Below are 25,087 nucleotides of genomic sequence, written 5' to 3'. Positions count from 1 at the left end.
AGCTATAAGTCTTTTGATTGGCTGTTAAGCTGGAATCGAATGTTCATATAGAGTTCTTAATTGGCAAAAAGATCTCTTTCTTTCTTGTGGCAACTGAGATAAGACATACTGTAAACCTCCTGGTAGTTAGAGGGGCCTCTGATCCTTCTCTTCCCAGCCTAGGTCTGGAATGTACCATGTGATATCTCTGTGTTTTGCCTTTTTTTGTGTGTTTGCTCTTTCTTCGGTGAATGGATGTTAGAGATGGAATAGATCAAGCTGTATCCTTGTGAACTTGTGAAAAGGTCTGAAGACCAGAAGTGCAGAAACTGGAATCCACAGCAGAGTTTGCCAGGAGCCAGCTCAGTGAGCAACACAGCTCCAAATACCCAGTGGCATCCAGCTCAGTAGTGAGTCAACATGGCAGCTAAGATGCTATGTGCTGCCTCTGGAAGTGACCTTGCTAGTAGGAAGAATGTTCATGGATTCCACTGAAAGTTTCAGCCTACTCTCCCTGGGGACTAGTATGGAGAGAGAAGCTTATGTCCATTCTAGGAGGATATTTTTATACTTTGGTTCTTGCTATATGTTTTCAGTAATGTTTGTTATGGAGTCATTTCAGTTGTGTCTGATTCTTTGTGACCCTATTTATGGGTTTTTTGGCTAAGATGCTGGAGTGGTTTGCCATTTCATTCTCCAGCTTTTAAAAAGCTAACTGAAATTAATTGGTTAATCCATACAAAGGAGAACTCCAACAGTAAAAATGATATGGGGGGGGGGGGAGGAAGGAGAATGAACCAGAATGGAGACAAATTGATAACATCAGCAGAACCTTACTTTCCTTCAAGGGCACCCCCTTTAACGTTAAGGGAGGATACAATCTATGATATTCTGAGATCCTGATCACCTAGTGTTCCTGCAGATTAGAAGAGTTAAGTCCAGAGTTAAATCTTGCTATGCTAGTATTCCCTTGACTCTTTCCAACTGGGATTATGAAATGCTGGAACTATGTGTAACAGGGGTTTGAGAGACAGACAAGTGAAAAAGCAGTGGCTGACTTTATGGTAAGGGTGAGAGGAAAAAAAAGAGAAAGATAATTATGGGGTAGAAGTGAACACATGGGTTGGGGACAAGCTAATGGGAGTGAGAAATAAATAAAAGCATGGAGAAAAGTTCAGCTTTCTGGAACCCAAATCATTAAAATGTCCTGTAATTCATCTATCCCTTTCACTTCTACTCTCTGTTCAAAAATCTAAGGTTAGTTAGTCCTGTAGCTAGATCAGGCTGTGAGATTGTGAAAAGGTCTGAAGAACCAGAAATGCAGGAAGTCCACACTAGCTTCATCTTTTCCCCCAAACTTGCCCCTCTTCCAAACTTTCCTGTTACCATAGAGGCCACCATCATCTTTCCAATTACCCAGCCACATAACTTTGGCGTCATCCTCAACATCTCCCCCTTGTTTACCTGCCACCATCCATCCAATCTGGCCAAATCTTGTTTCTATCTTCACAATGCTTCTCATATGTAGTTGCTTTTCTTCACTCATATAGCCTCTCTTTGAGTTCAGCCACTCATCACTTCTTGTCTGAACTAGTCCAATAGCTTTCTAATCAGTAAATTTCTATCCTAATTCAGTCTTCTCAGTCCAATCTACTCCACAGTCAACCACCAAGGTTATTTTTCTGAAGTATACGTCTGACCATGTCACTCCCTGCTCAGTGAGCTTCAATGGCTCTCTATTATCCCCAAGCTTAAATATGAATGTCTCTGCCTGACATTTAAAGTTTCCCATGATTGAACTTCATCCTATCTTGTCAGACTTTTTTTATACCTTATTCCTTGCTACACATTCTATGCTCTAGATGCACTGACTGACTTACAGTTTCTCAAATACAACACCTCTTACTCTCTCCTACCATCATGCCTTTGCATTGGCTGAGCTCCATGCCCTTTCAACTCTGCCTTTTAGTTACTCTGGCTTCCTTCAAGACTTAGCTTAAATCCCATCTTCTGGGCAGGTCTTTTCAGGTTCCTCCAGTTGCTAGTGCCTTCCCCTCTCAGATTACCCTCTATCTGTTCTTGATATCTCTTGTATGTATGTACCTAGTTAGTTACATGTTTTCTTTTTCATTTTCAAAAGTCCTTGAAGGGAGGGTCTGGTTTTTTCACTTTTTTTTTTTTTTTAATATATATCCACAATGCTTGGTACATTGGAAATGTGTAATAAATGCATGTTTACTCACTAATTGACTACTCTCTCTGCTATATTTCCCTAATAATGAGACTGTCTCTTAAATCCCAGGGGAGATTTTTAGTGCTGACCCCTCTGTGGACTTGGCAAATGCTGACTAAGTGTGATAGTCTCCCTCTCACTTAAGAAGGAAAGAAGCCAGGAAAAAAATCCAAGTTTCTCTTGATGGGTGACACTCGGCTTTGAGAAGTGAGTCTGAGAAGGGAGATGGGAGATTGAATGTCTCTGTGACTGGCCTAAGGCAACATGATTGATGAACAGTGGAAAACTCTTGTATGGAACATACCAATTCCTAACAGCTCAGAATTGCATTTCCCTGAAGATGCATCAAGGTTTCCTACTTCCAAGTAAAAACTGTCTGGAAGCCCCTGCATCCAGGAAGGAAGACGTAGGTGAGAACAGAAGTTTTCCTAGGCACTTGGGCACCTCATAGGCAACTTTTTGGGCATTTGCTGGATATCTCAGGAAACTCCCCCGTTGCAATCACCCAGAGGGATCTGCTCCTTTCAAACACCCAGAGAAGACTGCTGATTCTTTTTGATCAGGACAAGGTAGCCCAGGGGCCCCGGACGGAGCCAGGTTCCCTTTGGCCAGGAGATGGTGACATTTTGGGAAAAGAAAGCAAACGTGCCATGTCCCCACTCCCATTTTTGTCTGGCTGTAAACATTATGGGATCACCCAACCCATGACCAAATAGAGTAGAAAGGAATCAATGGAGTGAGCCCTGCCCCGGGGTGACACGAGCGGCTGATGATGGGCAAGGGAACTGGCTGGACGCCCCCGGCTGCTTGGTCTCGCCGGGAGCTCGCCACTGCCTCCTCTTGCCCCTTCTCCGAGGACTGCCAGCTCGTGCATTTTTGTATCTTTTCTCATTGCGCAGCCCCCCTTGTCTTTAAAAGGCTAAACGCTCCGTACTAAATTTGGTCATGCTGCGGCTCCAAGATTCCCTGGAATGTCCTCAAGTTTCAAACAGCTCTGACAGGGAGGCAGACCCGCCTGAGGGCTCCGCTCATTGGCTCCTCGGATGGGGGCTGTGAAGCTCTTGGCTCTTATTGGTCAACTGTTATACCAGCGGGGTCTTCTCTTTATAACCATTATCCCCCGGGGCAGAAGGGAGGCTGCTTCGATTTAACACTTCAGCACCTGCATCAAGAGAAGGGAAAGTAGCCACCCGCTTTTCCAGTTTGCTGATTTGCTTCCAAGCCCATTCTCTCTCCTCCAAATCTCCAAACTGAGCCCCTTCACCTGCTCACCCAGAAGTCCAGGGCCCCCCTCCCCTCTCCGAATACACGCACACACCGCTTTGAGCTGAGCTCCATCTCTTCAAGATGTCCAAGGTAGCCAAGTACCGCAGACAGGTGAGCGAAGATCCTGATATTGACAGCTTGCTGTCTACACTGTCTCCGGAAGAGATGGAGGAGCTGGAGAAGGAGCTGGATGTGGTGGACCCAGATGGGAGTATTCCCGTGGGGCTCCGGCAGAGGAACCAGACAGACAAGCAGTCCACAGGCATGTACAATCGTGAAGCCATGCTCAATTTCTGTGAAAAGGAGACCAAGAAACTTATCCAGAGGGAAATGTCAGTAGATGTAAGTAAAAGCTCTGGGGGAGCAGGGGGTAGGCTGAAAGTGCTCTGGGAACTAATCACTGGAGCTTAAGCACAGAGCTGGTGAATTTCTTCCTGGGGGAATCAAGGTCACTGAAAAGGAAAGTTAGCAAAGGATTTCATCTCTTATAACCTCAGAGTGACCACTGAGCTAGCTCGCTCTTGTGAGCCACTTAACCTTAGATTATTATTCCCAAGAATTTGTTAGATCTGGGGAGTGTCGTCATTCGTCCCACAATTTCAGTATCCACTAAAAGTGTGTCTGGAGCACCAGTTTGGGGCAGAGATGAGAATAGAGATGGCATCTTCCAGCCTCCCCCAATTAAAGCTTGTAGGTAGACATGCACGTATGATCTCATTTCTCAAATACTAGAGGCTTTGGTTAATGTGGTGCTTGGGTCTCATCTTAACGCTCAAATCACTTCAGGAATTCCAGCAGGCACAGACTCCAAAAGCAATGGAAGAAGTGGGGGGCAGTGGAAGATGAAGACCCACTGATTGGCCTGACTGGCTTTAAATTCACTCTCTTGGGAGGATGTTTTTCTAGCCTCTTCTATGGAGGAAGGAGCTCTTTTGGAACATCCCTTCTCTCTCTGTGGCTCCACCCAAATTTCCATTCCTTCTTAATGTAAGATGTGACCCCCAGCCTTACAGGCGACACTTTTCAGCACTACTTTGCTCTATGTAGTACATTGGAGAAAGGGAGACAGAAGAACAATGTCTCCAAAACATTTGCCTACATCTGGCGTTTGCCTACATAGGATCTACACTCTGGCTGGGAGCACATGAATTGTTTCTGGGGCTCTAGTACAAGAGATTTCTGATTTCTATATACCACAGCAGAGCTTTGTAAACTTTTACCACTGGAGACCCCTTTTTGCCTTAAAAAATTTTACATGACCCTGGGTGTATAAGTATTAAATAGGCATGTGAATCGAATATTTGCTGGTAATAAATCACAGTTTCATGACCCCCACATTCAGATATGTGACCCCCTTATGTCATGAGCCACAGTTTAAGAAGCTTTGTACTACAGTACACATGTGGGTCCCCCTGGGTTTTAAGGCACGTTATATCATCCATGAGAATGTGACTTGTGTTGATTCCCCCTGCCTGTGCCAAACAGCATGAGTAGATATTTTTAGGTGGGAAAATTGTCCTATCTGTTATACAACAAGTACCCAACTCAAGATAATTCATTAGATATAACTTTGTTTGAGAAGAATAACATTCAGTAGTCCAAATGTATGATGAAAAAGACTGGTGATTGTGAATCAGAAGGAGGAAAGAACAGAAAAGAAGGGGTACAGGGATGGAATCAAGGTGCCTCTGTCTTGGCTTCCCTAATCTCCACATTTATGTCTATTCCAGGAATAATCTTGAGATAGAGGTGAGCTCAGAGAGGTCTTATATTGCTGATTCTGTGAGCATCTATCATGTCTTATCCCAACTCTGCTCAGCAGAGAATTTCTGGTGCCTGATAATGCAAAGACAGTTGTCAGGAAACATGAAGAATTAAATGAAACAGACCCGAAGATATTGATGCTTTTCTATGTCCTATTCCCCATCTTTCATTCTAACTTCAACTTCTCCCCACCCCCCACCCCCCACCCCAGCACTCTAGGGACTGGCCTTGCTCATTTCTTACTCAATATGGCTGTTCCTCACCATTTCTGTCATTTGATGATCATAAAGAAAAGATTCCACAGATGCTACTGAAGTTTTAGTCAAAAGTGTTTGGCTTTGATGGCACTATGTAGATGAAATACAAGACTTCAGGCTTCCTTAAAGTTCCTTCACAAAATTCTCTCCTTTTGGAAATTTTGTACACTTGCCTTTCAGACTTTTCTTTTCTTTCATTCTCCTATTTTCTAGCCCCACCAACCATCTACAGCATGCTGGGAAACATAATATGTTATATGGCCTCTTATTAAAAAATACATTCTGAATTGTTTTGCTAGGAGAAGGCTTGGATTGTGACATCTATGAATCAACCCAGGACACAACTTTATTTGACGCTAGTATTCTGTGGCCAGGAGACAGAACCCTTCCTTGCGCAAGGCTGACTATACAGAGCGTGATATTTCCAGTATTGGCTCCATTTGTACCATGTTGAAATCCAGTCAAATGAATTTAACAGTGAAGATATTTGTAGAGTAAGAAAGGGAGGAGGGAGGAAATATACGGCTTTATCTTGCCACCTAACCCTGCTCCCTCCACGTAGCTTTCTTAGAGGCTATGCTTGTCTAATGAAGGCAGTGGCCATATTCACCACTAGGCAAGCATGGCTAGCCACAAATGAGACTGGTGGCCAGTGTCTTCCCCACCATCTTGCTTATATAGCTTAGGTTGGTGATAATCCCTCTTCCTCCCTTCAAACCCACTTTCCACACACCATGCCTAGCCTCAAGAGTACTTCACTACCATTGTAAACGATTGTCACTTATTCAGCAAATCATTACTGTTCATCTCTTTCACATGAGGGGCTAAAGTAAATACACTTGGAGCTCTGAAGATGAAACTATTTCCTCTTAGAAGGGGATAATCTAGAGGGGCAGACAAATCAATACCCTTGAGAACAGTTACAAGGAAGCATGCTGGCATGGGGGGGGAAATTGTATCCATGACAGCATCAGTGTAGCAAGAGATGCAGAGAATAGGAAAGTAAGGGGTTTTCTTATGGTCCTTGATACCCATAGATAACCACAGAAGACACTCAATAAATCTTTGTTGATTGAATGATTTCTAGTTGCCATAGCCATAAAAGGTTCTAGAGGCACATGAAGACTACAATGGGAAACTGCAAAATAAAAGAATCTTCTAGAATTTATTTTATTATCTTCTTAATTCCTGGTATGAACTTTGGTTAATGGGAAAAAGATCCAGAAAAGTAATTAGCAATTTTAGCATCATGGCAGGTAGCAAATATGTGCACAGAGAGAATTTGGACCTCAAAAAACATTTTTTTAAATAAATGCTAAAAATAAATAGATAAAAAAATAGAACTTTTAAAAAATATGCCCATAAATCAGGTTTGTAATTCATGATGTGAATATAATGTAAGAAATAATCTAGCACATAGGAGGCATTTTAAAATGTTAATTTATTGATAAGTAACTAAGACAAATTCATCCAAGTTGATGATAGTGGTTTGTAAGAATGCATTATTAACAATGTAGAGAATCTGGCTGTTTCCTATTTAAACCAATTTTTTCTTTCTTTTTTTTTTTTAAGTTTCATTGAAGCTCTTTATTTTCACTCTATCCCCTCTCTTCCTCCTCCTCTGACCCAGTAAGGCTTAAAAACTTAAAAAAAAAAAGTTCAGCAAAATCAATTAACACATTGATTGTGTTTGACAGCGAATGCAATATGTCACATTCATTGTCATCCATCTCTAAGAGGAAAGGAGAAAGGTAGATTTTCTCATCTCTTCTCTGTCATTGAGCCAGGTTGGGTCATCATAACAACACAGAAATTCAGTTTATTTTAACAGATTGTTTTTGCTACATAGATGCTAAACTCTTGATTGGTAACTAAGTATTTTTATGCCATTAAAGGAGCCCAGAAGATACATGGTTTTGTATTCTTTACCTAGATGAGTCAACTAACTTCCCCACTCCCCCAGGCAATTGAGGTTAAGTGACTTGCCTAAGGTCACACAGCTAGGAAGTAGTAAGCATCTGAGGACAGATTTGAACTCAGGTCTTCCTAACTTCAGGGCTGGTGCTATATCACTGAGCCACCTAGTTGCCCCTAGTCAAATAGCTTTTATTAAGCATTCACTATGTGACAAGCACTGTGCTAAGGGCGCCATAACATTTAAAAAAAAAAAAAAAAAAAAAATATATATATATATATATATATATATATATATATATATATATATATATATATATATATTGATAACTTTTCAATGTCAGTATAAATTCCTTTGTAGTTCTATTTTTTTTTTAATGTATTTGAAAACCTTATTCTAAGTTTTAAGGCTTCACTAGACGAAAATTAAGAATTTCTGGTCAAATCACAACATAGCATTTCCACTCTTTCTGTTGTTTGGTTGCATTTTGTTTTCATTTTCAGGTTTTTTTTTCCCCTTCTTGATCCGATTTTTCTTGTGTAGCAAGATAACTGTATGAATATGTATACATATGTTGGATTTAACATATTTTAACATATTTAACATGTATTAGACTACCTGCCATCTAGGGGAGAGGGTGGGGGGAAGGAGGAAAAAATTTGGAATAGAAGGTTTTGCAAGGGCCAATGTTGAAAAATTACCCATGCATATGTTTTGTAAATAAAAAGCTTTAATTTAAAAAAAAAAATTTCTTGTCAAGAAGGATCTAACTCAGTCTAGTCTGATTGTTCATTAGTAAAGAAAATCCCAGCATATCTCTGAAGGGAAGTCGTATATTCTGCGGAAACAAATGTGAGACAGAATGAATCTTGGAATTCTGATAGAAAAAGTTCCTGGAATTTGGATCCCTTATCGTATCTGACATTTGTACAGTGCTTTACATATAATGGGGCAGCTAGGAGGTACAGAAGATAGAGCACTCAGGCTTGGAGACAGAAGACCTGAATTCAAATATGAACTGAGACACTGATTAGCTGTGTGACCTTGAGCTAGTTACTTTACCCTTTTATCTCAGTTTCCTCATCTTAAAATGAGCTGGAGGAAATGGAAAGCTATTCTAGTCTCTCTACCAAGAAAACTCCAAATAGTATCACAAAAATTTGGACAAGATTGAACAACAACAAAATTGCATATATCATCTCCTTTTAGTCTTGCAATCACTTCATGAACATCACAGTAGAGATTTCTTTTCAGTTAAGGATATGATCCCCATTTTACAGATGATGAAATTTTGATTCAGAGATAATAAGTGACTTGCCAACAGGCAAAGCAACAAGAGTCAGATGGGGGAATTTGAACCTAGCTCTTAATCTAGAACTCTAGCCTTTATATCATATTGCCTTTGCTACTACTATAGACAAAAATTATTACTATATCTGGGTCCTTGGGATTGCTGGCTAACACTGGAATTGGATTATCTTTTCTCAGCTAGACAGGATACTTTTTGAGATATGTAGATATACCTTATCTTTCCCATTAAACTGTAAACTCCTTGAAGGCAAAATTTAGATTATAACTATCATCTTTATATCCACCATGTATAGCACAGTGTTATGCACATAGTATAATAAAAGATTGAGAACAGGAAGAGTTCTTGGAAATCAGTGAGTTCAATTTTCTCATTTTGCAAATGAGGAAACTGAGGCACAGAAAGGGTTTTTTTTTGTTTTTTTTTTTTTTTGACTGGGGCATTTGGAATTAAGTGACTTACCCAAGATCACACAGCTAGGAAGTGTTAAGTGTCTGAGGTCAGATTTGAACTCAGATCCTCCTGACTTTAGGGCTGGTACTGTATCCACTGCATCACCTAACTGCCCCAGAAAGATTTTTTAATAACTTGCCCCAGGTAACACAGGCGCTGAGGTAAGATTTGAACCCAGTTTTTCCTGGCTGCTCTATTCACTAGACACCTACCTGCCTCTTAGGCTATCTCCACTGAATTGGATTTGTTAAATTATTATTGATGTGGATGTAGCCTTTTAGAAGACTGGTTACAGATTGGTTCCTCTTTGCATGAAGTTGGCAGAGATCAAGGAGATGGAGAGTGGAGGTGGAATCGGGCAGCTGCCTTTTTCCACCTCTCAAAGGCAATGGACCACCCCTACCAACTATCAGGGAAATGTTTGTCCTGGTAGCCTGACCCTAGACCCAGTATAGACTTTTCAGTTCCTCTCTTTTGATCCCAGATCAAGTCCCTTGGCCTTTTGAAAGATGGCTCTGTTATGCCAGTGTCCTTGGGTCAGATTGCAGGAATCAGATCCCACCTAGTTGATTTGTGCCTTCTCTTTCTTCCCTGGGCAGTGAAGAAAATCCTGCCACTCCTTTCCTTTGCCTTGGCATTAGCAGGGCACAGGGATTAGCACCTGCCTTTGGCCAGGAGCAGGGACAGCAAAGCTGGATGGAGGGCAGAGGCAGCTAGGGAACTTCTTTTTGGTTCTCTCCTAAGTTAGACCCAATTTCCAACTGCTACCATCCTTGATGAATTTCTGGGATTCTGAAGCTCTATTGCCTTTAGAATGAAAAACAAACTCCTCAGCCTTGTTTTTGAGGCTCTCTTCAATCTGGTTCCCACCTTCTTCTCTAGACTTCTTATTTCCCTTCATGCATTCTGTGTGTCAGACAAACCGGCCTCTTCCCTGTTTCTTAGATTTGACATTCCATCTCCCTTCTTTTTATACAAACAATCTTCCATGCTTGGAATGTTTTCTTTTCTTGTTTCTGTCTCTTGGAATCTCGTCCTTCTCACTGGAGATCTTCAGGAAAAGTTTGGATGTCCACTTGTTTGAGTGAGGATTCCTCTTCATATATTAGTTGTACTTGAAGGCCACCCAGGTCTCTTTCAACTTTGAAATTCTGAGATTCTGTGTTCCCTTCAAAGTTTAGTATACTTCATTCCCTCTAATGAAAATTCTTCTGGATCCCTCCAGTTGTTAGTTCCTCGTTCTCTCAAAGTATTTGTGATGTATTAACTTATCAGATTATGTGCTGAATTCCTACAATAGAGTGAAAAGTCCTTAAGACTGAGGCTCTTTGTTTTTTGTCTGCTCCATAGCAAAATGTCTTGATTAAGGGAGACCCCTCATAAATATGTGTTGATCTGAGTGGATGTGAACGTCTTTTCACTTCTTGTTTTTTCTTCTATCCCTCAGTCTCTTAACTTTTTTTTTTTCTATTAACCAAATGGCCAACAATATGCCTAGTATGTGTAGAGCCTCATTGGGAGACATACAAAATATATGGTATCCATTTAGTCCACATCCTTGAGAGTTTGCTAAATAATTAGGGAGATAAGACTCACTTTTGAAACAGTTCATAAGATTGGTGATTTTGTCCATGTATGATTTCCATTGATGATCACAGCCCCAGTGTAGTCAAGCAGAGGATATTTGTGAATACTTGTTGGAAAAGATTTCTTCCATTAGTTTCCAAAATGTTTTAATGAGTAAGTTTCTCTCAACTGGCTAATGAGGCTGGTCTTTGGAAGATGAGCAATCAACCTGCCACTGTCCCAAAGCTTTTCCATCTTTGTAGAAAAATTATGGTGGTACAGTAAAAAGAACACTAGACCTGATCAGAAAGCCTCAACCTCATAAATTCAAATGTGGCCTTAAGACTTACTGGACAAGTCATTCAAATCCTGTTTACCTCAGTTTCCTCATCTGTAAAATGAGCTAGAAAAGGAAATGGCAAACCCTTGTGATCTCTTTGCCAAGAATATCACAAATTAAGTTATGCAGAATCAGACACAACTGAACAATAAACAAATGTTTATTGAATTGAGTCAAATTGAATCAAGTCCTTAGAATTTGGTCTAATGCATTTGAGTCACCTCCATGCCACCAGAAGCCATCAGAGAGACAGGTCCCTTAGTGAAGGGAAAAACACATATCTGCTTCTTCTTTTTTTAATTTTTAAAGCTTTTTTTTTTTTAAAACATATGCTCGGATAATTTTTCAATCTTGACCCTTGCATATCCTTGTGTTTCAGATTTTCTTCTCCTTCACCCTATCCCCTCCCCTAGATGACAAGCAATCCAATATATGTTAAACATATTACAATATGTTAAATCCAATATGTATAAACATAATTATACATTCTCTTGCTGCACAAGAAAAAAATCATATCAAAAAAAGAAAGTAATGGTTATGGAGCAGCACAGCAATTCTCTAGGAGGGAGAAGGTAGAGTCAGTGTAGCTGCCAGAAAGGAACATAATGAGTCAATGAGTCAGGACTCCCAGCCCATCCAGACCAAGATCTTTGTTTGTTTCTTGTACTTTATGGGTAGAGCTTAAAAAAAGTGTTCTGGCTCAACATCTTCCCTCCTTTTTAGTCCTGGTTCATTCCCATCATTTTTCTTTCTGAGAGAATTTTGGCTCAAAATAAATTTCTTTTTAAAAACTGTTATTGAAGTCATTTGTTTTTATATCACCTTCATTTCCAAATATATCTCTCCCTTCTCCCCTCCCCAGAGAGCAATCTCTTATAACAATATAAAAAAGATGGGGGAGAAACAGTTCAGCAAAATTAACTAAACCAACAAATGAGGCAGGTGGTATATTAAATATTCCATATCCACCATTTGGCACCTTTTCAACAAAAGGAGAGAGGCATAAATATTTTTTGAGGTCAAGCTTGGTTATTATAATTACATAATCAAATGTAATACTATGTATTAGTATTGTTCTTTTCATTTATTTTGCTGTAGTCCTTGTGTATAGTATTTTCCTGGTTTTCCTTACTTCTCTCTGAATCAGTTCTATGAACTCTTTGGATTCATTATTTCTTATAGCAAAGGAATACTCTCCATTTGTGTTCATGTAATACAGTTTGTTTAGCTATTCTAGAGTCAATGGCCTTTTACTTTATTTCCATTTCCTTACAAACAAAAGTGTTGCTCTGAAAATTTAGGTGTATATGGAGTCCTTTTTTCTTTCTTTAATTTCCTTGGAGAATATATTTAGAGGTAGGAGTTCTCCATCAATGGGCCTGAATGTCAACATAAACTTCTTAACAAGAGAACCACTTAACCCAAATTTATAACTCCTTCTAGAGGCCTTCTCTGATTCCTCTAATTATTAGTGCCCCCTCTTAATTTTTTATATCTTATATTTTCTTATTTATATATACTTTATTTCATCTTGGAGAAATAAAGTTCTTGAGAAGACAGATGTGATCTTGCTATTGTATTTAATACTCAATACTTGATATCTAGTTTTTATCGGTGCTTATTGATTGTTTGATATCTCAAGAACTTGAAAGGGTTATATAACTAAAGTTTATACTTAGGGCCATTCTAACCAGTAGTGTGTTAATTTAACAACTACCTCTCCAAAAGAAAAAAAAAAATGTTTGGCACGTTTTAAAATTTAATCTGAATTATTAACATTTTCTTCATCACTTTCTTAAGCATAGATAATCAACAAACTAATAAATCAAGTCCTAATTAGTAGCATTAGATATTTTCTGCAGCTAAGTGATGCCATAGTGCACAGAGTGCCAGGTCTGTTCAAATTTGAACTCACACATTTACTAGCAGTATATTACTAGGCAAGTCACCTAACCCTTACTTTCCTCATCTATAAAATGAGCTGGAGAATGATATGGCAAACCTAAATCAGACAATATTGAATACAACTAAAGCAACAACTAAAAAATGCTCACCCTGAAAATTTAACAATTAGCTTTCCTGAGCTGGTGTCAATGAACTGGCTCCTATCCTTTTGACCTAACTGAGATTTTTATTCTAAATTTCTAGGAATAGTTTTGTTTAGCAATGTTAAGGTTTCATTCTTTAGAAAGCACTCTTACATCTATCAAGACCAGATCTCATTCAATTATCCGTGCCATGGACAAGAGTAATCTTGGTATAATCATAAATATTTTATTGCTCCTCAGATTCTCTTATATCAGAATCCTTATGGACCATTTTCATGGGCTCCTTCCCCAGATCCACCCTTGCTGAAACTTATACCCATAACATATATCTTTTTCATATGGTAATGTATAAATTACTTGGGAATAAGCAAGAGTTTTCATAAGATTTTATTTTGTGATGACAGTGCTCCTGTGTATATGCTTCTTTTGACACTAGATTAACTGTGATATTTGACCTTGATGGGATGAAAGCAGACAACTTTTTTTTCCCACATTTAGGTTGTTTTTAGAGGTAACTAGATGGTATTATTGGAACAAGTTGAGGTCTGGAGTTGGGAAGACATGAATTCAAATGTAACCTCAGATATTTATTAGTTGTGAGTTGTGAGGCAAATTATTTCACTTGGTGATTTAGGTCCTATGGATTTAATTACTCTCTTTATGCCAATTATTCTTAATTCTATCTTCCCTACCCTAATCCCTCTGCTATTTTACAATCTCACTTTTTCAATTATCTTTCAGATATCTCAAACTGGATATCCCATAGAGAACTCATTGCCTTTCCCCTTAAATGTTCCTTTCCCTTCATCTTCCATTCCCTATTACTATAGAGAGTACCACCATCTTCCCCAGACCCTCACAATTTAGGAATCATTTTTTGTTCCCCACTCCCTATCCAAGCTGTAGCCTAGACTTTTGTAGCATCTCTCAAATTAAGCCCCTTTCCACTCTGCCACCTCATCCCTGGACTAGTATAATAACTTGCTTCAGTCCAACTTCCATTAAGCCATCAAAGTCATTTTCCTAAAGCGCAGGACTGATCATGTCATCCTCCCTACTCAAAAAACTCCAGTGGCTCCCTATTACTTCTAGGAGCAAATACAAAATGCTTTATTTGGCATTCAAAACTCTTCACAACCTAGATCCCTCCTACTTTTCTATTCTTCTTATACCTCATTCTCTGATATGTATTCTTTGATTCATTGAAGTTGGCCTCTGGGTTGTTCAATGAACAAGATACCACATCTCTTGACTATAGTCATTTTCTCTGGCTATCCCCCATATATTTAAAGTCTAAGAGATAAAGAAGACAGAAATGGATTCAAAACTGGACAACCCAAGTCACGAGGTGAAAAGAACATGGGATTAAGTATCTATCAGCTTTGCCATAGATAACATTGACCCTTCCTTAGTTTCCTTATCTGTAAAATGAAAATTAGACTAATCGCTTATAGCTAGATATGAAAGTGGCTTATCTTATCTACCTATCTATTTATCTAGATCTTTCTAGCTTGTACATTCTATTCCAATGCCAAATAAATGTTAGTGTAGGGGAACTAGGAAAGCCACAAAAAGTGGGGAGTTTTGCTATTGGCAGATATATAATAATAAGGCCAAGAGTAAGAGACCATGAATGTGAGATTGCCTTTTTTTCTATATCTAGCTTTTACTCTGGTCCCAGGCTTTATTTGCATGCTACAAAAAGCTAGAATATTTTCAGGTAAGTAGGCTGAATAGGTAGTTGGGGGCTCCAGGAGCTGGGGGAGTTTCCAAGATAGATGCCTGGACCCCTCCATAAAATAGAGGCCCAGATAGTAACTTAGCAGTGGGACAAGGAGACCCAACTAGTATATTATAATTATCTTTCTGTCATTATTTTGATTGACTATGACATTATGCCTATTGTTTTCCTGCTTCTGAGAAAGATTTTTAAAGGTAATGATTTAAAAAAAATTTTTTTTTGTCTGCCCCTGATTTCTTTTTTAGTCTCTGCCTAATTTCTTTAAAGTTCCAGACATAAGAACTGATTGATTTGTGCAGTTGGTTAGCACTATGTAACAAAAGGGGCAAAGTTTCAGAACTAACATACTCTCCTTCCTCAGCATAATCCAGCAGAAAGTCTGGTTTGGAGTTTGACTTCAAATGTCCCTAGGGTGTGCGACAGAAAGATCAACCTGGGTTACTAGGAAAGCTGTTTATAAACATCTCGGAATAGAAAGGCCTTTCAGAAATGCTCCCTCCTGGAGGAGTTTTATATACTGCTTTAGATTCTAACATCATTACTTTTTGTATTCTAATGTAAACCTACGGATTGGGGGCAACCCTATGTAGACAGCAGAGCAAATGCTTAGGATTCTAAGTCCCCATGTTGAGCTTTCTGGAGTGCAGGACTTCCAAGGACAAAGCAATTAGAAATTGGTGACATTTACCATGATATCATTCGAAGCAGAAATAGTACAAGAAAAGGAGCCTCTGGAGGCATCTACACTTTAAGGCTTCTCCCCTTCCCTTCCCTGCCCCCCCCAACTGCAGATCCCTCTTTACATTCCCTCAGAGATTTGTCCTGAATACCCAACTCCCCACTTCCCAAAGACCTCCTGGTGTCTGGGATTGCCCATTCCTGAAATCTTGGGAGTCAGAGATCCAGATTTGATACTCGGCTCCACCTCTTCTTATAAGCAGACTGGCTATGGACGAGGAAGCTTAAGCTGTCTGAATCTCTCCTAAGAGAAGAGTAATTCCTGTTCCACCTACTTTACAAAGTAATGCTATGTGAACATCAGCTATCAATAGCAATTCCCAGAGTAGGTAATATACACAACAAGTGCTTGATAAATGCTGATTCAGGGGCAGCTAGATGGCTCAGGATATAGGAGTGCTGGCCTGGAGTCAAGAAGATCCAAATTGGTGATTTCAAATCCAGTTTCAGATATTTACTAGCTGTGTGATCTAGGAAAGTCACTTCATCCTGTTTGCCTTAATTTCCTCATCTATAAAATGAATTTGAGAAAGAAATGGAAAACCAGTCCAGTATTTTTGCCAAGGAAGTCCCAAATGGGACAGAGAATTGGACATGACTGAACAATTGAACCACAACCATAAATGTTGCTTGGGACCTAGGTTTTGGATCTATCTCAGCCACTTACTATCTGAGTGACCCCTAGTTAAGTCACTTGATCTCTGAATCCCAAGTTTTCTTCATTTAGAAAATGAGGATGAAAAGAAAAAAAATTTTAAAAAGAAAAAGAGGATGAGAATATTCTCATTACCTAGCATAGTGCCTGACACAAAATAGATGCTTAATAAAACACTTGGTGATTGAATCCTTCTTCAAAAGACCAATCACTGTAATGCAGTGAATAGAACACCCACCCTGCAGTCAGAAGGACCTTAATTCAAATTTGGCTTCAGACACTTAAAACTTCCTAGCAGTGTGACCCTGGGCAAGTCACTTAACCCCAATTGCCTCAGCAAAAAAGCAAAAAACAAAAAAACAAAAACATTGGGAGAAAAGCATTATATAAACATGATTTGATATTATTTTTTGCATCCATGCACCAATACCTATTCATACCCATGTGACATGAGTATGAGCTTAGGGGTAAAAGAATTTGGATCCATGTCTGATACTTTGTATCTTGGACAAATTTTTGTTGTTTCAGTCATATCTGACTCCATTTGGATTTTCTTGACAAAGACATTGGAGTGATTTGACATTTCCTTCTCCAACTCATTTACAGATGAGGAAATTGAGGCAAATAGGGTTAAGCAACTTGTTTAGGATCACACAGCTAGAAGTATCTGAGGCTAGATTTGAACCCAGGTCCTCCTGACTCTAGAGCTAGTATTCTATCCACTGTACCACCTAGCTGTCTACTTAACAATAATAGTAGAATGTATTTAGTACTTGAAATATGTTATTCATATTGTCCTTAAAACAACTCTGTGATATGTGTAACTATTAGCCCTATTTTACAAATGAGAAAACTGAAACTAAGTGTGGTATGTTGACTTTCCTAGAATCACACAGCTATTGAGTATCCAAGGCAGACACTTAGGTCTTCCTGACTCTAAGGCAAGTATATCATCTAATTGCTTAAGTTCCCTAGCCTTCAGCTTCTCCATTTGCAAAATGAGAGGAGCAGACTAAGTGAGATCTCTTTCACTTCTAAATCTGCAGTCCAGTGATTGTGGCAATGACATGGGCAGTCACAACCATTAGGGCAGCAGCCTCTTAGAAAATGAAGCTTTTTTCAGCCTTTCCCAAGATACAAGATGCAAGTGCTCTGCAGTGTCAACAAGGTCCTGATTAGAAAAGAAGACTGGGATAGAATCCATCCAGCATTCCTTTCCCCCTCAACTCTCCTGAAAAATGCAAGCTGCCTTGTATTCATCATCAAAAACATTTATTAAGGATCTATTATGTACAGGATGTGGTACTAGGTTCTGTGATCAACAACTAGTGTTTAAAAAGTGTTCTGAGATTTGTAAAGTGCTTTCCTCCAGGTAGCTTTCTGAGGCAGGGAGAGTAAGTATTATTAGCACTTTCACTTGACAAATAAAGAAAATAAGGCAAAAAAAAAAAGGGGGGGTGGGGGATGGAGAGATAAATCTGAATAAATAAAACAACTTGTCCAAAGACATTTAGCTAATAGAACTGAAGGCGGTCTCCTGACTGCAGGACTCCCCTGCACTGCCTCACTCTCTAAAAGATGTGCAAAATATAATTCCTTCCCTTTTGTGACTTCTGTGTGAGTGGAGAAAAGAACCTGTACAGGAAAAGATAAATAAAGATAAGATATGGATTCCTTTATATTCTTAAATAATTATGGAGAATCCACCAAAGAGCTTATGTTTGAGTTATATCTATTGATATTTACTTAATTTAGAAATTAAAATGGATAATTTAAAATATTCATTAATTTATGTATAAATAATAATACCATTACATATTAACATAACACATTTTAATTAAATATTTCCAAAACAACAAAAAAAAGTGAGAATAGTAGCATTCTTTTGCATTCTTTTGAAAAATTTCTCTAATGTCAGGATTATAGAAAATAGTTGATTCTCCTATCTGCTTCTTTTTTTCCTCTCAATGTTATTTTACTTTTCTAATAATATGTTAAAGATAGTTTTTGACATTCAATTTTGTTAGATTTTTGAGTTTCAAATTTTTTTCTCCCTCCCTACATTGCCTCCCTCCTTCTCAAGACAGTAAGCAGTCTGATAAAGGTTATATATATGTACAATCATTTTAAACATTTCAATATTAATCATGTTGTGAAAGAAAAATCAGAACAAAAGGGAAAAAGCACAAGAAAGAAAAAAAAAAAACAGGAAAAAAAAAAGCAAAAATCTCCTAATTGCTTTTGCATTTAATCTTTTAGGATATGTTGTTGTGGTTGTAAATATCAAGAAAATCCAGATTCACCAATGATATGTAACTGGAAAAGGAATGAATATTTTATTTAATAGATAAATAGCCTATAATTAGGTTATCTAAAATAGATAAATAGCCTAAGTAGGTAAGAGCATAATAAAAGGCGGGGGATGGGGATGGGGGGTGGGAGTGGGGTGACACAATATACAAAGTGCTGTACTGAGTAGTTGGGAAGACCTTAGACCAAACTCTGCTTCACATACTTTCTAGAGATGGAATACTGCACAAGTCACCCTCAGCCTCCCCTATATTCTTAGCCTCTCTCAGCCTCAATTACATCATCTATAAAATGGGTATAATAACATCATCTACCTCCCAAATTTACTGTGAGGAGCAATTGAGATGACATCGATACAGAGCTTGTCAGAACTCAGAGCATTATATCAGTGCTAGTGATTATGACAATAACCTGCCTGTCAGCCCAGGAACTGTCCTCTGGACACATTCTGTTGGCTGTTTGGGAATCCCTGTACTAAAAGCAGTTTGAGTATTTCATTTAGGACCTAGGTCTCTCTCCATAGACCCTGCCATCCAGGAATTTTCAGTTTTGTCCCAGGAATGATTACCTAGAATTCTCCTGCCATTTATAAGCACTTATCTCTTGTCTCTGGCCTAAACCTACATGAAGTTGTGCATTTATTCACACCTTTTGTAGGTCAAACAAATAATAGGTAATAATGTAGGTAAAGGAAAAGCAAGGAGTCTTGGTAAAAATTCAGTTCATTTAATTTCTGCATCTGGCTACACTAAAATATTAGTGTATTCTTGGAGATAGATAGTTAGACCCATAATTTGATATTGCCCAGCCATTATTCAGTCAACAGGCATTTATTAAGTGCTTAATGTATACTAGACACTGTGTCAGGCACTAAAGATATAAAGAAAGGCAAAAATAGTCCTTTCCCAAAGAAGTTTTAGTCTAATGGGGTAGAAGGAGGAATATAACACATAAACAATCAAGACTATGCAAGATATATACATAAGAGCTGGAAGAGAATCCTATTTCATTTTGGCCATTTAGGAAGTAACTTAGTTGTTAATTTTCCCTTTTCTTTAGTTAATCCTTTGAACCACCTGGCAAATGCCTAATTTTCCCCTGTAGAAAACCCACCCAGGACTGAATTAATTTCAGTCAATTTCTTCAGCACACTGCCCCACATCAGCTCAGTGCTTGTGTCAGGGGATTCATTCAACATAATTTCCCAGGCTCCAGAATCCATATAATTAGAGCAAATGGAAGATGAAACTTAAAGGCTATAGAGGAGACCCCTGGGCTTTGGAGCTGTTGTTCATAAATGTACTATCCAGGGCCTTCAATGGAGCCAATTCTAAGCCTGAGAATTGGCTCCTTCCCTTGACCTTTGGAGCCCTTCCCTAGAGAGGTGGCCAAGGAGTGAGCCCAGGAAGGAGGAGTCAGCCAAACAGAATGATTAATTAGACCATCAGCATGCTGTCTGCCAGTTAAGACTTATGGCCAAAAAAGTGAAATGAAAATCCAAATGGAGGGGAAAAAAGGCCTAACTGGAAACTAAACCCTGGTGGTGTGTTCACAAGCTGGGTACTCAGTAATCAAGGGTGAAATGAGATATACAGCTGGGCAGTCATTCTTAAAGGATGGAGTCACTGGAACTATAACAAATTGGGACATTGGCTTTGAGCTGTCCATCTAATAGAGGAAACATCATCTCTGATCTTTATATTTGGATTTAATCTTGGTTTGTCTTGGGGGCTACCCAACAGTCAAGCACATGGCAAGTATCTTTTAACTACTTATTATGGGCTATGCATGGAATATAAATACAAAAATCTTACAGTCTCTTCAAAAATTTACATTCTAAATGGGTACCTGTGGTCTTGAGCACTACACTCCTTCCCTCTCCCTGAGAGGTCCCTTTGAACTGTATCCATATAGACAGTTTAGTCTGAGTACAATTCTGGTGGAGCCTGGCCTCCAATGAGAAGGAAGGGAGGACTGGGCATTCTTTTATCATACCCTTCTGCTTGATAAACTCCCAACCCAGAGCCCTGAGGCCATATTAAAGGCTCTGGCTTCAGTTTAGGTCTTCCTAAAGTTGCAAATAATAAGGTACACAGTATTCCACATAAATCAGTTATGGGACAGGTATTAATTTGATAAAATCCGGAAACTGATTTGAAATGTAGCATGAAGGGGGCAGCTAGGTGGCGCAGTGGATAGAGCACCAGCCTTGAATTCAGGAGGATCCGAGTTCAAATCTGGTCTCAGACACTTAACACTTCCTAGCTGTGTGACCCTGGGCAAGTCACTTAACCCCAGCCTCAAAAAAAAAGAAAAAGAAAGAAATGTAGCATGAAGAACAGTGCTGAGATTGTGAACCTAATAAACTAAAAAAGATGATAATGGTCTCAATAAAAACAAAAAAAGTATGGATATAAAATCAGTACTAATCAGAGAACAGTCACAAAAATAAATATTGCTATTTTAGACCTTTCTTTGAAAAGTCTTGAAGAAAACAAGCAATTCTAAGGAGGAACAGTATGTTCCAGACATTGGGATAGCCAATGGAAAGACATGAAAATAGAGGATAGAGGGTGTGCAAGAAGGTGAGTTCTTTGGGTTCTAGAGTGAAGAAAGGGAATGTTTTATAATAAAGCTAGAGAAGCAGATGGGGGCCAAGGTGAAAAGGACTTTATGTGCCTCGTGACAGTAAGAAACAGTTGTGTTTAGTGAGTAGAGGAGCATGTAGTCAGACCTGAATTTTAATTGTTTATATCTATCTATCTATAGATAGATGGATAGCTGTGGGGAAGATGAATTGCAAAGGAGATAGACTTGTGGTAAGGAGGCTAATTTGAAGGCTATTGTAATAGAACAGTTGAAAGAACTTCAATTATCATGGTGGTCACATGAATAGTGAAAAGGGGTCAGATACAGAAGATGTTGTAAAGGTGGGGAGACAAGATTTGGCAACTAATTGGAAATGTACTGTGAGAGAGACTGAGGGGTTCAGAATAATGCTGAGGTTGTGAACCTGAGTGATCAGAAAGGTGATGGTGACCTCAAAGTTTGGAAAACATCTGTTTTAAAATGGGCCATCCAATTTAAAATGTCCCGTAGTTAGTTAGTGATGCAAGATTAGAGTATTGGGGGTAGGTAGATGGCATAGCAGATAGAACACTGATTCTAGAGTCAGGAGGGCCAGAGTTCAAATCTGACCTCAGACTCTCATTAGCTATGTGACCATAGATAAGTCACTTAATGCTAATTGCTAAAAAATAAATAAATAAATAAAGTTAAATAAACAGACTGGACCTCAGGAGTGTAACTGGGGCTGAATATGTAAAGGGGTGAGTCATCTATAAAGATGATCACTGAACCCAAGGGAGGCAAGGAGGTTAAGTGAGAGAATATAGAAAGAAGGCCCAAGGCAGAGTCTTGGAATGGATCTCCAATTAGGTAACTTGACATGGATGATGAACCATAAAAAGAAACTAAGAAGAAGCTATGAGAAAAATAGGAGAACTATGAGAGAATATTGTCACGAAAACTTAGTCTATAGAAGGACAGAGTGGACCAGCAGTAGAAAATGCTGCTGCAGAGAGATCAAGAAATATGAAAAATAGTCCTCAATAGAATAGTCCTCAAATGCAATTAAAAGATTATTGGCAACTTTGGAAAAAGGAATTTGGAAACCAAATTTCAAAGCATGAGAAGCATTTGAGAAGAAAGGGAAGTAGATAGACTTCTTTTGTTTAGGCATTTGATGGAGAAAGGATATAGGACATTAGCTTGAGGGGATAGTAGGATATAGTGAGGGTTTTGTTTTTGTTTTTTTCCAAGATGGAGGAGACTTGGAAGTATTTGTAGGCAGCAAGGAAGAAGGTAGTAAATAAGGGAGACATTGAAAATTACATATAGGGGCAGCTAGGTGGCGCAGTGGATAGAGCACCAGCCTTGAATTCAGGAGGACCCGAGTTCAAATCTGGTCTCAGACACTTAACACTAACTAGCTGTGTGACCCTGGGCAAGTCACTTAACCCCAGCCTCAAAAAAAAAAAAAAAAAAAAAAAAAATTACATATAGAAAGAGAATCATTTAAATGACTGTCCTTGTTGAAGACACGTACCATCCCTTTATCAGACACGACTAAAAGACTTGCTGTCAAGGGGTTATGAGATGTAGAGAATGGGAGAAGAGAGAGATCATAGTAAATCACCACCATTGTCCCCGTAAGATATAAGTTGAGGTTCTAAAGATGAAGAGGTTTCAAAGACTTAAGGAAGGGACATGGAAGAGAAAAGAATAAGCTATTAAAACTATATTCCAGGCACTGTGATAAGCACTTTATATTATTATCTCATTTGATCCTTATAATAACTCTGTGAGGGAGATGCATTTTACAGTCAAGGAAACTGAAGCGGAGGGAAGTTGAGTGACTTGCCCTGAATTACATAGTTCATAAACGTTTGAGACTGAATTTTATCTCAAGTCTTCCTGATTCCAAGGCCAAAGTCTGTCCACTACAACTATATGTCTGGTGTCTTTGATAAATTCAAGGAAAGCATATTCAGTAGAGGTGGCAGTAAATATTTCTCTATAAATCAATAAATTAATAAATATAAATCTATTAAGTAGCTATTATGTTCCAGACATTGTAAATAGTGTTAAATATTATAGATTAATCAAAGAGGATAAAAATTATAAAATGAAATTGGATCTGGTCAATATGAGGTCTTTGGTGAACTTTGTGAGAGCAGCTCCTTTAGAGTGATGGAGGTAAAAGCCTGATTTGCAGGACATGGGACAGTATTGACAAAGTAAAGTATCAGGTGTAGACAACTTTTTTCAAAATGTTTAACAAGGAAGGGAAGAGGAGAGTTGAAATACGTGAATGGAAAAGAAGAAATCAGAGAAAACTTTTAGTATTAGCAAAAATTTTGTTCAATCTTAGCAAAATGGTATGGCTGCCCTAAGAATCATTAAACATTCTTAGGTCATAAGTGAAAATGAGAAAGCATTTATTAAGTAGTTACTAATCATCTATACTATGCTAAATACTGGAGATACAACTCTAAGTTCTAGGCACTGCACTACCTAGCTGCCCCATTTTTAAAAAAAGATTGTTGTAATTATATAAATTGCTCTCTTAGTTCTGCTTACTTAATTCTGCATCAGTTGATAGAATCTTCCCAGATTCTCTGAAAAACCATCTCCATTATTTCTTTTTTTTTTGTTTGTTTGTTTTTCCTGAGGCTGGGGTTAAGTGAACCATTATTTCTTAAAATATAACATCACATTAATATGACTTGTTTAGTTATTCCTCAGTTTCTGGACATCCCTATTGTTTTCAATTCTTTTCTACCACAAAAACAGTTATTATAAATATTTTTATATATTCTTATTTTATTTTTCTTAGACTAATCTGTCCCTTAATCTACCCTCCCTGTTATTTCCCTCTCACCCTTCTCCTCTTTTCCTGCTGTAATCCCCCTGAGTGAAATTCATTTCTGTCTCTAATTACATGTGTGTTTCTTCTCTCCTTTGAACAGTTCAAATGAAAAGTGACACCTCCTTCCTCCACTCCTTCCCTGTCTGTAGGGAGAAAGGAAGCAAAACAATGATATAATACTTACTACATACCAGGCACTCTGCTAAGTGCTTTTTACAAATATCATCTCATTTATTCCTCATAATAACCCCATTATCTCCATTTTACAGATGAGAAAGCTTGAGACAGACAGAGGCTAAGTGATTTACCTAGGCTAAATGACTTACAAAGCTGTACATGTCTGAGACCAAATTTGAACTTGGGTTTTCTTGACTCTAGGATCAGTACTCTAACCATTGAACAATCAGCAGCCTCAGTTCTATAAGCTTCAAATTGCTCATCTTGATTATGTGAGATAATTTTTCCCACTCTTCCTTTCCTTCCCCCTACTTTAGCGTTCTCCCCGTTCTCCTTTCTGTTCTGCTTTTAATAACATCAAGATGTAATAGAACCATTGCCAAATCCTCTTTCAATTAGGCTCTCCCTGTGACTTTGATGATAGGGTACTAAGAGGACCCATTTAGCTTTTATCCCATTTTCATCACCCCATTTTAGAACTGAAACAGTATATTCTTGTTTTAATCCTTTATGGTTGCTCATGTTTCCCTAATTTCTGTTTCTTGATTCTGTTACAATGTTTCTATGCAGTTCTAGTGTTTTTATCACGAATGCTTGGAAATCTACTGTTTCCTAAAGTATATTCCCACCCCCTTCCCCCAGCTCCTAAAAGAATTATTCTTAGGTATTCTAGGTTAATCATTTTTGCTGATTAGCCTAAATATTTTGCCTTCTAAAATATCTTATTCCAAATTCTCCTGATGGCTACTAAATTATATGTAATCCTGGTTGTGGCTCATTGGCATTTGAATTCTTCCTTTTTGACCATTTATATTTTTTCCTTGACTTGGAAACTCTGGATAGTGGCTATAGCTTTCCAATGATATTTTTTTCTCCAAGAGATAACCAGTGGAATCTTTTTATTT

The 25,087-nt window shown here is 38.5% G+C and overlaps 1 protein-coding gene across 1 annotated transcript in view; it reads left to right on the top strand.

The window, feature by feature from the left end:
- Positions 1–3,343: 3,343 nt before the first annotated feature.
- The window catches only part of LMOD1 (leiomodin 1), a 66,795-nt gene continuing 45,051 nt past the window's right edge, over positions 3,344–25,087 (top strand). The window contains exon 1 of the mRNA XM_074308776.1: positions 3,344–3,820. Coding sequence (XP_074164877.1) covers positions 3,560–3,820 — 261 coding nt within the window. The 5' untranslated portion in view covers positions 3,344–3,559. The remainder of the gene's footprint in view (positions 3,821–25,087) is intronic.

This window comes from Sminthopsis crassicaudata, chromosome 4 (assembly GCF_048593235.1).
Source record: "Sminthopsis crassicaudata isolate SCR6 chromosome 4, ASM4859323v1, whole genome shotgun sequence".
NCBI classification, from domain to species: Eukaryota; Metazoa; Chordata; class Mammalia; order Dasyuromorphia; family Dasyuridae; genus Sminthopsis; species Sminthopsis crassicaudata.
The sequence above is the reverse complement of the archived record's forward strand: the minus strand, read 5'-3'. Positions and strand labels throughout refer to the sequence as shown.